We start from the raw sequence: 17,849 nt of genomic DNA, 5'->3' as shown, positions 1-17,849 counted from the left end.
TCACCAAGGACCAATTATTTAATCAAATTGTGCCCATGCAATGAAGCTTCCCTAAAAACCAAAAAGGATAGGGTTTGGGGAGCTTCCAGGCTGGTGAACAGGTGGATATTCCAGGAGAGTGGTGTGCCTAGGTGGGGCATGCAAGCTCCAAGCCCTTCCCCCATGCCTTGCCCTATGCATCTCTTCCATCTGGCTATTCCTGAGTTATATCCTTTTGTAATAAACCTTTTCTACTAAGAAAAAAAAGCATGTTGACAATTATGGAGTTCTTTATAATGATCTAATACTGTTTTAATATGAAAGTGCTATGTTTTAATACTAGTGTACAGGATTGCTTGATAATAAACCAACTTTTTCCTTAGAGAATAAAGCACTTTCAGTGCTGTTACAAATGCTGCAATGCTCTTTGGCAGAGTTAAGTATTCACTCTCCTGGGCTCCCTTAGCACTTTCCTAGTGCCTTTGGTATATGCAATCTTTAATTATACTATATTGTATTCGTCTGTTTATAGGTTTTTCTACTTTTTGGCAGGAATTAGGGATTATATATCTTTGTTATGAAAGTTCCTGGCAAAGATTCTGACCCAGAGTGGGTATTTATTAAATTTCTCTTGAATGCTTCGGTGAAGGGATACTAGACATTAGAGAGATCACAAATTACTGGGTTGTTCACCAGATCCTACTCCTTCTTTCTTACTCAAGAGCATCTCTTGTGCAATCCTTCATTACTTTCTCCTGTAGCATCAATGTTTTTCCCTTTCTACCCAATGATTCCCATTAGCATACAAATATGCTGTTAATTTCTCCAGTCTTAAAAAAACCACCCCTCTCTTCACCAACAAATAGCCACCCAGCTACCACTTAATTTCCCTGGTCCCCTTTACAGAAAAACTCCTAAAGTCTCATTTCTATTCTCAGTCTCCAATTTCTCTCCTCCTCTTTTTTCTGCCCTGGCTTTACTGAAGTATGATTGACAAAATGTTACACATTAAGGTTGTAGAGCATGATTATTTAAGGTGTGGAATGTGATATATACACACACAGATATATACATATATCTACATATACTGTGAAATAATCACAATCAAGTTACCACATCTTTCACCTCACATAGTTACAATCTGTGTATGGGTATAAGAACACTTAAGATCTATTCTCTTAGCGGATTTCAAGTATATAAAGGAAAACATTAGAGCGTCTTCAAAAAATTAAAAATAGGATTTCCACAGTATCCAGCAACCCTACTTCTGGGAAATTAAATCATTATCTCGAGATATCTGCACTTCCATGTTCACTGTAGCATTGTTCACAATAGCTAAGATGTGAAAACAACCCAAGTGATGATCATCAGAGGAATGGATAAAGAAGATGTGGTTTATGTATACAATGGAATATTACTCAGCCATAAAAAGAAGGAAATCTTGCCATCTGTGATGACATGGATGAAACTGAAGGACATTATGCTAAGTGAAATAAGCCAGACACGAAAAAACAAATACTGTACCATCTCACTTACATGTGGAATCTCCTTTTCTCTCTCGAACCTCCTCCAATTGAACTTTTGCCCCCTCAACTCCACCAAAACTATTACTGTCAAGGCCACCAGTACTTCCATGTTGCTAAAGCCAACAGACAATTTTCAGAACCCTGACTTTTCTGATCTATCTGAAACATTTAACACAGAGGATTACTTCCTTCTTGAAACACTTGCTTCATTCGGCATCCAGGATTCTATCTTCCTATGGTTTTTGTCTCCTCTTCTCTTCCAAAACTTACATGCATCCTTCAGAGCCAAGCAAAAATGTCATTTCCTCAGGGATAGTCTCTCTTCTAGGTTGGATTTCTCTGTATTTGTTTTTACTTTCTCTTGTAGTTTTTTTCATGGCATGCCAGTTTTAATCAAATAAGTATTTATTAAATTAGTTCCATGAATTCTGCCCCCATTCTAGAATGTAAATTTCAGGAGGGAACAAAAATTTCTCTGTTGCTTAGCATGGTATTTCTAGCACTTAATACAGTGCCTTAAACATAGTAACAGCTCAATATTTGTTGACTGATTACTTGTTAAGAAAGTAAACAGGGGACCTTCCTCAGATACTGAATCAAAAAGAATCCAAGATATACCCTTAGTTTTTATTTTCAAAGTTTCCTTCCCCTTCCTTCCTATCAACTTTCTGTTCCGCTCCCTCTCCCTTTTCCTCTTCCACTCACTTTCCCTTCCCATCTCCACCCCTCCCCCTTCCTTGCTTCCATCTAAAGAACCTGACCAATCCCTTTCATTGTTTTAAAAAGCTGAGCCTTACAGAGCTGTTTGTTAATCAAGTCAGAACTAGAAGTCTTGTCTCCTGATTTCTTATCTAAAAATTACATTCCCATATTAAGCGATCCATGATATCTGTTGAAACACTAGTGACTTGCTGTCTGTTTCAATTGTATTCCCATCTTTTTAAACTCTGTCCCCAATATGTTAAAATCATTAAGTTTCAGGGTGATAAACAGCACCCGATAAGTAATCTTCGCTATTACATTGAAGAGTTGGAAAGAAAAAAAGGCTGAGAAATTTCTCCTTACATCTCACATACCATTTTATGCTCACAAAAGCAGCTTTCTCTAAAGTCTAAGGAGGAAAAAAAATATATATATATATACACATACACATATACACATCTGTTCTGAATATTTTAGCCAATATTTTGATGAAAATGAGTGCAGTAAGGAATGTTAAGCTATAAGCATGCCACATACCCCCATCAAACTCCCCACATACCAGACAGAAAAATTACTTTCAGATGGTTGACTGCATTTCTAGGAAAACATCCCGAGGTTATTTAAGGTACAGAATCACACATTTAGAGAGGAGTAAAACTGAAGTAAATGGAAAGTCAGTAATTTCTTAAGGATAAAGGCAACATATCTGGATCTAATAAAGTAAGTAAGAATGGGCACTTTGATCTCTAAGGCCATATTTTTAAAACTTCATTTCTGGATAAGAGAGCTTGGGAAAAAATGGCTTGTAAACACCACAGTGTGATGATTCTTTAAGTACTGGCTTTAATGCCTTATAATAAAATAAATCAAATACAAACCCAAAGATTATTAACTTGAAACCTTTTCAGTTGCACTAACGGAGAACAAAAACAATTAAAATCTCATTTCAAAGAATAAGCTACATCTTGTTTGTGATTTTTCCTATTGCTTCCTAAAAGTGATCTAGACTTTAAATGGAGAGTAACATAAAAATTGTTGAAGGAGAAAATTATGAACTGCATCAAAAATTATAGGGAATTTTTAACACTTGATTCCAAGGCTAATTATATTTTGAACCAAATTACATTCTACCAAGAGAGCAAATGTGCTGTACACACTGGAGTTCAGAAAGACAGGTTATTTTAGTTGAAATGCTGCCACTATGCATATAAACAATTCTTCCACACTAGAAGGGTGTGGGAGGACTGGGAAAGATTCAGATGGTTTGAATACTGTCTAAGTGGCAAAAGAGTTCTGCCTTCTCCTCTGAAGGCTCTGCTCTGGTGGGTCAAAAAAAAAAAAAGAGCTATGCTAAATTCTTTTGCCCCCTGCTGTGCTTAGCAATACAGTTGGGAGAAAGAAAGATGATGTGAGCATGTAAATATTATCTGATTAAAAACATTCTATTTTCAAGTTAAATAACTACAAATTAAACCAAACTATTTTTTTTAAATCTCACTAAAGCAGTGTCTTGAAAATCTTATCAACATATGGAAGACAGTCACCCTTTCTTATGAAATGCCAAAAAGACAATATCAAAGACCTCATTTAAAAGAAACAAAATGACATCTTATAATAACTTTATAATTCCTTTCATATATTTTTCTCTTTGGATCATGAGTCAGCAAAGCTATCAAGAAAGGTAGAGATGAAAAACTTCACACACACCCAAGTTAATTTCTGAGGACTGCACTGATAATCAGTGTTGGAATCAGCCCTGGAATATAGACTTTCAACTTCTATCCCAGTACTCTTTTCACTACATCACAGTGCCTCAGTGATGAATTCAAGTCCATTGCATTATAAAAAAATTCGATTCATTTTTTTTTCAAAAATAATTCACTACATGTATGATTACTGCTTTTAAAAAAAGTATCCTCCTAGTTAGTTTGCAATTCTTGTAGAAAATTCTTAAAGGCTAGGAAAAAACTAATGGAGGATTAGAACATAAACTGTAGATGTAAGGGATTTGTTGTCCATCCCTAAACAAAGCTGGAAAATAAATTGGTTTGACATGATGTGTTACTTATTAAGCAATGCTAGCTTGTCATAGGTATACTTTTACATGGCTGTATTTAATTTTAATTATTTGCTCTCATGTCTCCAGTCATTAAGATAATCAGTGTATAATTTCTAGTCATCTCTCTTTTAACAAAATTGGATGTAACACTTGACATTTTTTATCCCCAGGGATCTATTTCCTCCATGATTTCTAGCAAATTGTTTTGCAGTGATACCAGTAATTCTGAGGAGCCTGGAATATAGAACACGATGCACTGATCTTTCCAGTTAGTACTTATTACTTTAGTTTGGACTTTTATCACAAATAAGATTTACTCTAGAAAATGGCTTTTCTCCAAGATAAAAAATGAAGATGACATTCAATAAGCTGTCTGCTGGGGCAAGCTACAACTTAAGAATAGAGGCTTTTCTAAATTCTTATCATGTAAGTCAGCTTTTTGTAATTTAAAACAAAGAAATTTTTATCATTGGTATAGGGATCTTTTAGAGGAGCTGTAAGTCTTTTTCAGCTTTTTCCAAAATATACTCCATCAAATGTTAGTTCCATTGGGAGGATTAATAAGTATTTTGTGACCAAAACCAAAAAAGATGTACAAATACATTTGGGAAACAATGAGCTAATCCCAATTCGACAAGATTTTCAAGGCCTTTACTATGCTAATGTGCACTTATTAATCTCCAAAAGGGGGATAAAATATGCAGAACTTCTTAATCTTAGTTAACTACATAACTACTTTCTTTTACAAAGATTCTCTTTCAGAACTAGTGATCTGAAGAACACACTTAGGAAAATGCTAGATAACTTAAGCCAAATTGTGATTTGAAAGCTGACAGTAACCACTTTATTTAAATTTCACCTAGCTGCCATTTACTGCATCTTTTTCCCATGGGGGAAAATGCATTCTGATTTCATCTAGGGGCAATGGGTACCCTCCTGCTTCAGGGGATGTCATGCTTAGGTTTCCTATTGTACAGTAAGTCATCTCAGATACTCACAGCATTATACAACTTCTGCCCAGCTAAGTGGGATTAAATGCAGGTCTCTCTTTCCAGAGCAATAATTTTCCAGATTCATTCCATTAAAAAAAAAAAAAAGAAAGAATAAAAAGCAATCGGCCCGGTGTCATACAAGGGCTCTTTGACTTTTCTAGTCATAAATATCTGCTTCTGTATTCAATTTGTCTGCAAGTGATTCTCCTTAATTTAGCTAGGACATTTTAGACTGGATCATTATTGTTGGGGGCTGTCCTATTTGTTGTACAATATTTAGTAGTATCCTGGGCCTCGACTCTACCCCCATTTATGACAACTACAGATGTCCCCAGAAATTGCCAATTGTCCCCTAGGGGGCAATGCTGACCTCAGTTGAGAATCTCTGAGTCTGATGGTTTCTATTCATGGCTTTCCAATTTTGTCTTTAAGGGAAGCACTAATTCACCTAGTTCATATCTTTCTGTTAATTCATTTGAAGAGTGTTTTTTTCCCTCTAATAGTTGAATCTGCTTCGTTGATTTAGTTTGGTAACCCCTCCATTTTATCCATACATTAATATCCTGGAACTTTATTAAAAGTTACTTTTTCTTAATTTTACTGTTTTATCTATTACCTAGCACCTTCAATTCTTTCAGCGCAATCTTCTCTTGCCAGGTTTCATTTCTTTGAAAGTCTCCAACTACTGAATTTATTTCACATATTATTTTCTCTATCCTTTGGTTTCTAGTGTTATAAGCTACATGAATGCTCTTCTTTCTACTTTTCAAAACCAGTTTTCAAGCAAATTCTATATTTCTTTTAATTGGTATGATTTAATGGCTGGTTATTAGGTAGGTAGAGAGACCAAACCAAGGGAATACTTCCAATTTTTTTGTTCTTTACTAAGTCCTTTCATAGGAAAGGAGGAAGTGTTAATGTGATCCATCAGCACATGACAATCTTTGGTACATTTTTATTGATGAGCAGTAGTAATTTATTATGCCATTTAGGCACCATTTCTTGAGTGCTTTCCATGAGGCAAGATCAGTGCTAAGTACTTGATGTACGTTGTCACATTTAATCCCTGTAAAAACACTATCAGTATTGCTATCCCATCTTACAGATAAGGAAACAAAAGCACAGAGAGGCTAAGGCTCAAGTTCAAAGTCAATCAGTTATTAAAGGCCAAGCCTTGGCACCAAATTCAGGTCTATCTGACCTCAAAACTCACACTCTGCTATTTCTATCAGTAAAATTATACAAATTACAGAAGCATGCCTTCCCTAGGTGATTACTCTAATTTTTACATTAGGAACAGACTATTTTCTATTTATATGCCACTATATTGCTGAACTACTTTTCCATCAGTTACATGGTCCCTTATCCACATCAGCTTAATATTCAAAATTGTTTTGTGAGGCTAACTAACATGGAGTCTTTGTGCAATGTAATAAGTCCAAAGGAATAAGGATTCCTATGAGTATAGTACATATCTCATATTTCTACATTTTTGATTCACTCATTTCTATTTCTATGGTCAGTTCTGCTTTGGAAGTAGTACGTTGTACTTAAACACAGAAATTTCTTATGCTTAGAATCCATTTTCTTTTTTCTCGAGCATAGCAGATGTCAGCTGAACTTTTACCCAATAAGGAAGATAATTTATATTTAAAAATCGGAGGAAAGAGAAGAAGCTTGCATTTAGAAATAAAGAAGTGTGAATGTATTGTGTATACCTTTAACAAATCTTTGAAATATTGCTATTAACTACAATTTAATTGCTGAAAAGATAGAAAGAAGTTGTAAGACAAAGAAAGGTGATGCTGAAATATGATGAGACCCTGGAACCTAGAGATCATAACCTTACTCAGTTTACAGTATCACTGCCCATAGGTCCTTCATCGTGCTATTCTAAGTCACTTCAAGCCATTTGCTACTCTTGTGGATAAAAGGGACATAGTCTTTGGTTTTCTTTTGTCCTAGTTACTCAAGTGGAAAGTATTCAGGTATACTGCTACAGAAATTAATTTCTCTCAATGCACAGTATGTACAAATAACATTTATTAGGAGCACTTGTAAAATGATAGTCTTGCATTCATTCATGTGCTTTTTGTGAGATTCTAGATTTTCAATAAATCAGAAAAGATCTGACTTCCTTCAAACTCGTACTATTCTATAATATTATTGTAAAAAATACATGTTCTTCCTATTTTTATAAAATACGACCACTCACAACCACAAAGGGACTCAGCCACCTGTGCCTACCTTTTAGCAGGTTTCTATGCATAGAAATGTGCTGTGATGGAACAGCAAGGGCAAGGAGTCTATGAACGGTGAAAAGGGAAGCTGGTGGGAAATATTATTCTGAAAAGTTGCCAAGCAACTGATCTCATCAAATTTGAACCTTTGCCTTTGAAGCATGAGCAGATGAGACCAAATAGTTAAAGTAATTTAATGCTATCCTTTCCCCTCCTTTGTTTTCACATTATGGTTTATATTTTTCTGAACTCTCTGTTTATCTACCCCATCTTATTCTGCAAAGAATTTTAAATGGCTGATACTATGAGTTTTTTACCAATTGAGATACTGCAGTTCTTTTATTGCTTCTCCCTGCCTCCAGCTTTACTGAGGTATAACGGACAAATAAAAATTGTATATAGTTAAGGTGTACAACATCATGATTTGATATTATGTGTATACATTGTGAAATGATTATTACCATGATCAAGCTATTTAACATATCTTTCATCTCAAATAGTTATCCTATTTTTTTGTGGTGAAAACACCAAGATCTATTCTCTTAGCAACATTAAAGACTCCAGGCAATAATGACAAGTGAAAAAAATGCCTAGCATCTACTGGGCACTTTCTAGGCAATTTACAGTGTGTTGTCATTAAATTCTCACAAAAAAGTCTATGAGGCATATATCACCTTCATTTAATAAATGAGAAAACTGAGGCCTAGAGTAACATTTCTAAGGTCACACTGAAGTAATCAGATGGCCAACAGGATTACCAAGTAGGGCTGATGATAAAGTCAACGCTAGCAGTCATTAATCTAGGTTGCTTCCTCTACTGTATCAGTGCTTCTAGAAATCATTCTTGTTTATCTTTTTAGGAAAGTAAGGCTTATTTTATTCTCTAGGATTTAAAAAGGACATAACTCATTGTTGCTAACTATACCCCTCAATTTTAGTCATCTTTTCCTAAGGGTCATGTCTATGTTAGCGTATGTCTATTATAGTGCCAAAAAACACAAAACATATCAAAGAACAAAATCAGACCTAGTGCTGCTTGCCTGAAATCAAATGCTTGAATTTGGAAGGAGTCATGAAATTTTTGGAAATAACTTGCCTATAATTTAGCAAATTATTCTCACAGTATTTAGTTAGCTAGTACCTAAATATCCAAGCGTATGTAATCACAGCTCTACTACTTACTAGCTGTGCAAGTTATTTAATCCATCTGTAAAGTAAGGATTCTATTGATATCAACCTCACAGGGTTGTTGCGAGGATTCCATGGGTTAATGCCTTATATTTTTATTTTATTTTAGTTTTGGTCATTTTAGGGCCGTGCCCACATCATATGGAATTTCCCAGGCTAGGGGTCAAATCGGAGCTGTAGCTGCCGGTCTAGGCCACAGCCACAGCCACAGCAACGCGGGACCCAAGCTGCATCTGTGACCCACACCACAGCTCAAGGCAATGCTGGATACTTAACCCACTGAGTGAAGACAGGGAGCGAACCTGCATCCTCATGGATGCTAGTTAGTTTCGTTTCCACTGAGCCACGATGGGAACTCCAGTTATCATTACTTTTAAATCCGAGAGAACACTTTGGGGGTCCATGTAATGGGATTATTTCATAGGTTAAATAAAGATGTTGTCATCCATTATTACTTATTAAGGTTTGAAGTCACTAGTATTAGGGGCCTTTAGTGCCTGGGCTGGGAGATTTATATAAACCCTTAGATCTCAGATCCAGGTTTGAGAAGGTGTCAGGTATATGGTGGCAATAACTAGCCTTTAGAAACCTTGGATGATGACTATTCATCACTTAAAAAAGTATAAATGTCACTTTGATTTATGTGACTTCCCAGGAAGACTCTGAGGCTTCATCCACAAGCTACTGCAGCACTTCATTCATACTTTGAACCGCTTCTCTGTTTTTTCCCTCTGGGTTATATCTGCCTTCCAGGGAGGATCTGTGTTTTATTCATTTTTGCATCCCCAGAACCTGGTTGACTTTATGTACACAACAAATATTAGCTGAATGAGTTAACAGATGAATTAATCTTTAGGAAAATTATGGTCACAAATGAATGTATGTGACAGGTAGGTTTTATTATTTAAGATCTGATTTTAAAAAGATAAATACATTAAATTACTAGTTACCTGGAACAACCTTCAAGTCGTGCCAGGGAATCTCCACTGAAGTATCTGTAAGTATCATTAGTGAAGGTTCAGACTGTATTTCAGGTTCAAAAGTTTTTTTTTTTTTTAAAAAAAAAAAACCTTTCAGCATCAAAAGTAAAAGAACCATTTTTACTTCCTTATCCCTCTTTTAAGCATATATACATTTCTTTTATCCTAAGTTATTATAAAGATATATCAAGTACCTATAAGACATCAACATTTTCTAAAATTTAAATAGTGTTCTATTTTATTGGAAGAAATATGATTTGTGGTACATGATAGCACTAGGTGCTTTAAGCTGTGGTCTGAAGAAACTAACAATTCATAGCCATTTCAGTAAGACCCTAGTAAACTATTTTGTATAAAGCTATTAATAATCAACTTCATCTAGTGCCTATAATTTCCCCTTCAATTAACATTCCTATCTACTTCAATACAAGTGGAAAATATCCAAGAAATTCTGGAACATAAAAAAAAAGCTGATACACATTAATGCCTATCCAATAATAGGTTGTCAAAACATATTTGTGGACTGAATGAACAAAAATAAAAATCTTATGTGAGGTGGCAGGGGCAGGGATAACAAAGATGGCAAGCCTCTATACTACAGAGCCTTATAATATAATAGCGGAGAAAAGCAAAGGTGCAAATATCTTCAACTTATGACAGTTCAAAATGAGTGCCACCAGAGTAGTACAACTGAGGGGCTATGCTAAAAGACATTATTACTTATTCTTATGATACTATAGCACAGGTACGGAGAATAACACAAAGTAGGATACATGTGGTTCTTATTATTTAGGATCATCTTGGGCAAAACTTTCCATACATAATTATTACCAAAGAGATATAAGGAAATAAAGTGTGAATAACAAGGTATGTGAAGATCAATTGTTTGGGACCACAGAGGGAGGCATAGGGCCAAGGTGGACAAATTAAGGGAGGCAGGTGGAAAGAGAAAGTTAAAAACAACTTTCCCTCTGCTCAGCACCCACTGATCAAATCTGGACTAACCAGCAAGGATCATTTCCAAAACCGGAAAGGAAGGAATTCCAATTAAATCCATTCATTCTTCTTTACTACTTAAACTTTAGGCAACTTTATCTGCAAATCTTTCAGCTACATTATATCAATTTTATGTATTTGTAACTGGGTTACTTTCTTGGTCATGCAAGGAAAAAACAGGAGTCAAAGATAAAAAATCTTGTGACATGGTTAACTCTATGCCCATCTCTGCTTTTTTTTTTTTTTTTTTTTTCCTTTTTTTTAAGGGCTGAACCCTCGGCATATGGAAGTTCCTAGGCTAGGGATCAAATCAGAGCTGCAGCTGCCAGCCTACGCCACAGCCACAGCAATGCCAGATCCGAGCTGAGTCTGCGATCTACACCACAGCTCATGGCAACACTGGATCCTTAACTCACCAAGTGGGGCTAGGGATCGAACCCGGGACCTCACGGATACTAGTCAGGTTCATTACCACTGAGCCACAGCGAGAACTCCCATCTTTGCTTTAAATACAGTATGTCCTTTCTATTTAAAATCCGTTCAAAATTTGCAGCTTCTCATAAAAAAAAGGTGACAAAAGATTTTATCCAGAAAAGTCCATCTAAAGATTTTTTAATACCTGAGAAATAAGGAAATTTTATTTTCAACAAGTCATGTTAATTGTAAGTATTCATTTTTTTAAAAGAAGGGAAAAAAAACCCTTGAGCTATTCTGAACTATTCCAATTTGGCAACACCTGATACACAAAAAATTACAGGTGATTCAAAAAGGTTTCCATAAATCATTAATGAGCTAAAAATGCTTTTACTGTTCTTGATTATCTTTGAAAAATCTAGAAAAATTTTAACATGCTTCATATTGTTGAGATTCCACTTGGAAGCACATGACACAGATCAATTATAAAGATCAAAAGCTATCACATAATTTTCACAACCCAAAAGCCTAGGAAAAGCAATTGAGATTCTTTTATCAGACATATGCTCTTATGTCAATGTAAGAGAAGAACTCTTACCATAAGTTGGGGTGCTTTCTCGTCTTCCTTGACTACTTGATCTTCCTTTTTCATATTCATAACAATACAAGACAGTATCTTCCTCGACAATATTAAATCTTTTGCGATATTCCTGATCCAGAAATGAATTCGGTGATTCAGATCCCTTATGCACTGGCTTGCCCACCATATGTCCTCTGAGGTCTTCACAAGGAAGGTTTCCCTTTTCATCTCTAAAGAAAGAGTAAAGGAGAAGGATGTAGGAAAATGTTAGGGTGGTAAAATGGCAGAGAGGGTGTAAAATAGTAATAATATCTTTTCCATATAATATGTCTTCTGATCTTTCCAAACTTTCTTTGAGGTTTATAGGGCAACTTAAAATTATTCCTATTTTGAAAAAAAAAAAAAAGGCCAAGGCTCACAGAGGTTAAATGACTTGACTAAAAGTTACAGAGGTAATAAATGACACAGCTAGACATGAGGGCCATGGATCTCATATCTTCTGCTCTAGACCATGTTCACCACACTATGTTATAAAAGAAATCATCTTAGCACATAAATTATTTTTAGTGCATAAGACAATAGGTATAATGTTAACAATGCTAACAAAACAGCCTTCTGCCAGTTCACCTAATTGATTCACAGTAATATCTGCACTGCTTAAGAACAAAGATGTATTTAGGAACTACCCCCTCTGTGAGGGTACTTTGACCTTAAGAGCCAAGTTAGCACTCTATAAACTGGTATTGTAAGAATTTCGAAGTTTGTTATTAATTTAAATTAAGCCTTAATTAAAAGGCTTACTCTCTGTATTTAAACTGTATGTATCTCATTTAATAGTAACAAACATGTATTCATAGAACTCATTCTAAACAGACATTTCATTACACATTAGCAACATTTCTTATGGAGAGAGGGTGGAGAAACCTGATCATATATAGAGTTTACAAGTGGGATTTAAGATGATGGGAAGTTGATTTTTTTTTTTTTTTTGCTTTTTTGGGCCACACCCACAGCATATGGAAGTTCCCAGGCCACAGCCACAGCAACATGGGATCCCAGCCATGTCTGCGACCTACACCACAGCTCATGGCAACGCCGGATACTTAACCCACCAAGTGAGGCCAGGGATCAAACCCACATCCTCATGGATCCTAGTCGGGTTCATTAACCATTGAGCCACGAAGGAAACTCCTTTGGTAGGATTCCAAAGAGACAAATCTGGACTCCTCTGATAGGATTCCCAAGAGAAAAATCTCTAATAACTTATGGGATCCCTAAAACTATTGACTAATACATAGTATCACTCAAAAAGCCCAGGTAATTGGGCCCATAATAAATGGTATTTTGGTAGAAATACTCCATTTAAAATTAGTTAAAATGAACTTTATGATAATTGCACTGACTAGCTCTGAAATTTTTGTTAGAAAAGCTCATATTCTAAAACACGACTATGAATGTAAATGCAGTGTTTCTTCCCTTGTGGATCATTAATTTTATTTCTTCCCAGTTCTTAACTGTTTCCGGCTCTACCCTAAATAGTGCCATGAACACTATCAAATCAGATAAAAATTAAATTTTTAAGTGCCAAAACTGAAATCTTAAATCCACGGAATAAACTGAATTATTTTAAGACAGATAAAAATAACAAAATGTTAATTGACATATTAAGTATTATGAGATGGTAATGAGCTTATAAATCTAATGTCAGTTCTAAAATATGAGTTTTAGTTCAGCAAAAATACTACACTTTCATACTATAGTATACTCTACTTCTGTATTGGTATGCAAATGTCTAGGTTGGGTTTGTCCCAGTGAAGAGAACTATATTCCTATTATTTGAACTATGTAGAAAGTAATAAATAATATTCTCAAGACTGACTGAATCAGCAAGCTGTCGCTCTTTTATTTTTTTAAATAAAAGTATTGCTTATTACCAAATTGTAACTATGAAAGCTAGTCCTTAGACAACACAAAGAAAATAAATATAAAATTCAGGCACAGTTTTATTTTCAGATAGCTGAAGGAACAGCCTGATACTTTTTGTTACTGTTAGTCCTTTAGCAAAAAGAAAAGGACACTGCAATTAGCTTGGAAACTTAGCTAATGAACTTGGGGCACTGGGGAAGGTTAGGTTATGCCTATCTATAAACGGAAGATGTTTCTATCAGGACTGTGACATGAATGTTAATGCAGCTGAAATCAGAGGGTGATTCAGCTCTAGTTATTTCACCAAGATCCATTTGTAAGGACACACCCTGTGGCAGAAAATGGAAAGAGCTGGTATTGCTTACTCTATAATGATATGAAAGATGGGCCTTATATTCACAAAGAGGATTTTCAGACACATCAATATGAAATGCATTCAATAAAGTTGAATTTAAAAAGTACAAACCCAATACAAACTTTGCAGTAGAATGAACTGATACATTCATTGTGTATGTAAGTGTGTGTGCCTGTGTGTATGTGACCCCATAGCCTGAGCCCCTGTAGAACTCAACACATTAAGCTGTTCTGCTGTGAAATTTAAAAAAAACTTCTTAATGTTATACATCTATGTATTAAATCTATACTTTTGGGAGTTCCCGTCATGGCGCAGTGGTTAACCAATCCGACTAGGAACCATGAGGTTGCGGGTTCGGTCCCTGCCCTTGCTCAGTGGGTTGACGATCCGGCGTTGCTGTGAGCTGTGGTGTAGGTTGCAGACATGGCTCAGATCCTGTGTTGCTGTGGCTCTGACGTAGGCTGGCAGCTACAGCTCTGATTAGACCCCTAGCCTGGGAACCTCCATATGCCGAGGGAGCGGCCCAAGACATGGCAAAAAGACAAAAAAAAAAAAAAAAACTACACTTTTGCTGTTAAAAGGATTTAAGGGAACAGATGAAAAGTTAGAGCTTTAGTGGACTATCTATGATAACAGGTCATAGTAACATCGATAAGAGCATATTAGTACTTAAACTTCACAGTTATGCAAAGACCTAAAATTCTTGATTTTCATGATAGAAAAAGAAATTTGGATAAGTATAAAAATTCACTATATACTATGATGATGAGATTGTATATAGTCATAAGACATTTAATAAAATACGGGCCAAATTTCACTCACTTTCCATACATGAGTGTTTTCTCTTTTAGACAGTCATTTTGCAATCACATTCTTTTTCTGGAATAAATGTGTGCAAGGAATTATAATCACATGAAAACAATTCTACCTCATTTGACAACTAGACCTACTGTTTTTTAAAGGATTTTTCATTTTAAGATGCGGAAGTTTTTATTATTTTCAATTCAAATTATTATCAAAATGCCTATCCTACATAAATAGGAAAAAGGGAATATACAGCTGAGTTACATACGGTGAACCTCACCCATCCTCACAACGATAAAATGGAAAAAAATGCCACAGCTGTACGTATAAAAGAATGACAAATGTAAAGAGTTTTATGACTATAACTTCAAGTCAAACTGGAAATGCAGATAATTTATACGGGGCTGTTGTACAAAGGGACTTTGGTACATGTGTTTTCTAACTGTGCTATTATCAAATGATTGTATGACTGGATAACTAATAATTTGACTCAATATACATACAGAATATTCTGTTAAAAATTACACACTAGACTAAAAATCAATTAAAGTGAGAGATAATATTCTAACTATAAATTTTATTGAAAGGTGTAGCACTTTCAAAAGATACTAACAAAACAAGTACCACTATGTTGATACTTCAACCTCTTACATTCCCCTTTGTTTTTAAATAGCATGTTTAAACTTTTTGTTGACTTCAATATATTAATCATATACCTGCAGCACACTTAGAGGACAAAACTGGATCCTTTTACTCTTTTGTCTTCTGAAGTATATTTTAAATACTTTCTGTCTGGGAAATATTCTCTTTACTACAAGTTCCTCCCTAACCAAGAGACAAGGAAAGAACATTAAAAAACTGCAGAGATTTGCTAAAAATAATTTTCTGATGTTTATCTGTATGAAGCCCTCTGAAGGATAAGGTCTTTTAAATAATCATTTGCAATGAAATCAAAATCTTTCCAATTAAAATGAAAACAAGCCAAAAAAGAGTCATTTCCTATTTGAAACACACATGCTTTTATTGCTCCTCATGCAGGAGTATTCTAAAGGTCTGAATAGAATTAAAATGCAACTTGTATTTGTCTAGGATAGTAGATAAATTTGTATATTTGATTGTAAATTTAACATAAGACTATAAATTATATATTAGAAAGATTTGTGAAATGCCAGCTTAGTAAATTATATTTTCTCAAAAACCAGGTTCTCAACAACCACAATTCTTGAAAATAAGACCTAAAATGTTTATAAAATTGATTGTAGTTTTATTACTAGATGACAACACAGTATTTGCAGACATGCCATGAGGTCATGTGGCATTTAGATCATAAAATGTCAGTACTATCATATCTAAAAGAATGAGACATTAGGTGTACTAAAGCAAAGAATAAGGAAAAATAATTAAAATAAGGAATTTCAGTTCGTTTATTTACTGAAGAAATTTAATATTAATTATAGCTTGAAAACAAGGGACCTTAAATTACTGTTTTAGAATGACTGCACAACTAATTTAAAAACTGAATCAAATACTTTGTGATTGGTATTAATTATACCCATTTAGTGCTGGCCCTTTTCCATAATTTTTGTATTCCACAAGGCTGGAAATCAGAATGCTTTTGGACAGAATGCATGACGGCACAAAGTTATATTCTTCCACCTGCCAGGAATTTCAAATAGGAATTTGGAACATGAAACGGAGATACAGCCTCCGGAAATCTGAAAATAGACTTTAAAGGCAACTCATTCTCCAGCAAACTCTCTCTACTTTCTGAAAGAAACATTAGTGAACTAAGTGGAAATTGGAGATACAGAGGTACTTGGAGGGAAAAACACTCTCCCTCATCATCATTCAAGAAAAAAAAAATCTTCCTCATTACATATGTTTAAGAAAGCATAAAGTTATCTATAACTTTGCCTTTTAGAAAAAAATATGAAAGTACAATATCAAAGTAACCAGAGATATCCCAAGGTTTCTTAGCCAAAGAGCTTCACATATTTTTTACTTACTAATATAATCCTAGTTGTTATTTTATAGTAGTTGCTATTAGTTCCTGAGATAATACTTATAAGATATTTAATGTAGTTTAATACAAATTATTTATTGTTATTATTATTATTAACCAGATTTTATATAATTCGATGATTTTCCAGAATGTGCTTGGAATTCTTTTTTATTTTTTTGGCTTTTTGCCTTTTCTAGGGCCATTCCCGCGGCATATGGAGGTTCCCAGGCTAGGGGTCTAATCAGACCTGTAGCCACCGGCCTACGCCAGAGCCACAGCAACGTGGGATCCGAGCCACATCTGCAACCTACACCACAACTCACGGCAACGCCGGATCGTCAACCCACTGAGCAAGGCCAGGGATCGAACCCGCAACCTCATGGTTCCTAGTCGGATTTGTTAACCACTGTGCTTGGAATTCTTAACTGAGAAAATATTCAAGGTATTCCGTGAGAATTTACTTCACAGTTTATATGCAGTTAGGTTAGTCTTTAGCTAGAAGCTACCTAGAACAACAAGATGGTTAGTTTTATACCTGGGAATATATGGCTCAGCAGGAGGAGGGGGAATGTAGAGATCCTGGAGGGCAGAACTGTCTCTTTTGGTGGGTGTGCTGATGGTGCTGGAAGGCGTGGCAACGCTGCTTGTGGGACTTCTAGGTATAAGAGGCTGGTTAAAATGAAAAAGAAAATACATACACACACAAACAACACACAAAACAACAACAACAATGATATATAGTTATCATTTTAAAATGATCGATTTCTGCAAAGTTTTCGAACTTGGCTGAAATCAAGAAGCATGTTATTTAGCACATGGATATTCCTTTGAATCTCCAAAAACAAATAACTTATAACTTTACAGGTTTCCACTTAGTTCCTAACTCACCTTAATTTATGGCACAACCAGGCAAAAGGTATTTGTAAGGTAATAGAGTACCACGTAGGGTTTCATAATGGGAAGACTTATCTCACAGTCAGAAACTTATTTAAATTTGCTTTGTTAGAATCCCACCTTTGAAAGAATGATAATAAAGAATAACCACCAAAAGGATTAGTTCACTCACATCCTGAATGATATCTTAGAAAGATATTTCAGATCCTGTC

At 35.1% G+C, this 17,849-nt stretch overlaps 1 protein-coding gene across 12 annotated transcripts in view; it reads right to left on the bottom strand.

The window, feature by feature from the left end:
• Window positions 1-17,849, bottom strand: part of CNKSR2 (connector enhancer of kinase suppressor of Ras 2) — a 276,921-nt gene that overhangs the window by 98,965 nt on the left and 160,107 nt on the right. For 6 of the 12 annotated variants that reach the window (XM_021080286.1, XM_021080289.1, XM_021080292.1 and 3 more), the window contains 3 exons: window positions 17,279-17,412; window positions 11,675-11,886; window positions 9,637-9,681 (listed from right to left, as the gene is read on the bottom strand). In XM_021080286.1, the coding sequence (XP_020935945.1) occupies window positions 9,637-9,681; window positions 11,675-11,886; window positions 17,279-17,412 (391 nt within the window). The remainder of the gene's footprint in view (window positions 1-9,636; window positions 9,682-11,674; window positions 11,887-17,278; window positions 17,413-17,849) is intronic. The other 6 variants (XM_021080290.1, XM_021080287.1, XM_021080297.1 and 3 more) reach the window with 1 other exon arrangement.

This window comes from Sus scrofa, chromosome X (genome assembly GCF_000003025.6).
Source record: "Sus scrofa isolate TJ Tabasco breed Duroc chromosome X, Sscrofa11.1, whole genome shotgun sequence".
NCBI classification, from domain to species: domain Eukaryota; kingdom Metazoa; phylum Chordata; class Mammalia; order Artiodactyla; family Suidae; genus Sus; species Sus scrofa.
Note: the sequence above shows the minus strand (reverse complement) of the source record. Positions and strands in the feature narration are given on the sequence as shown.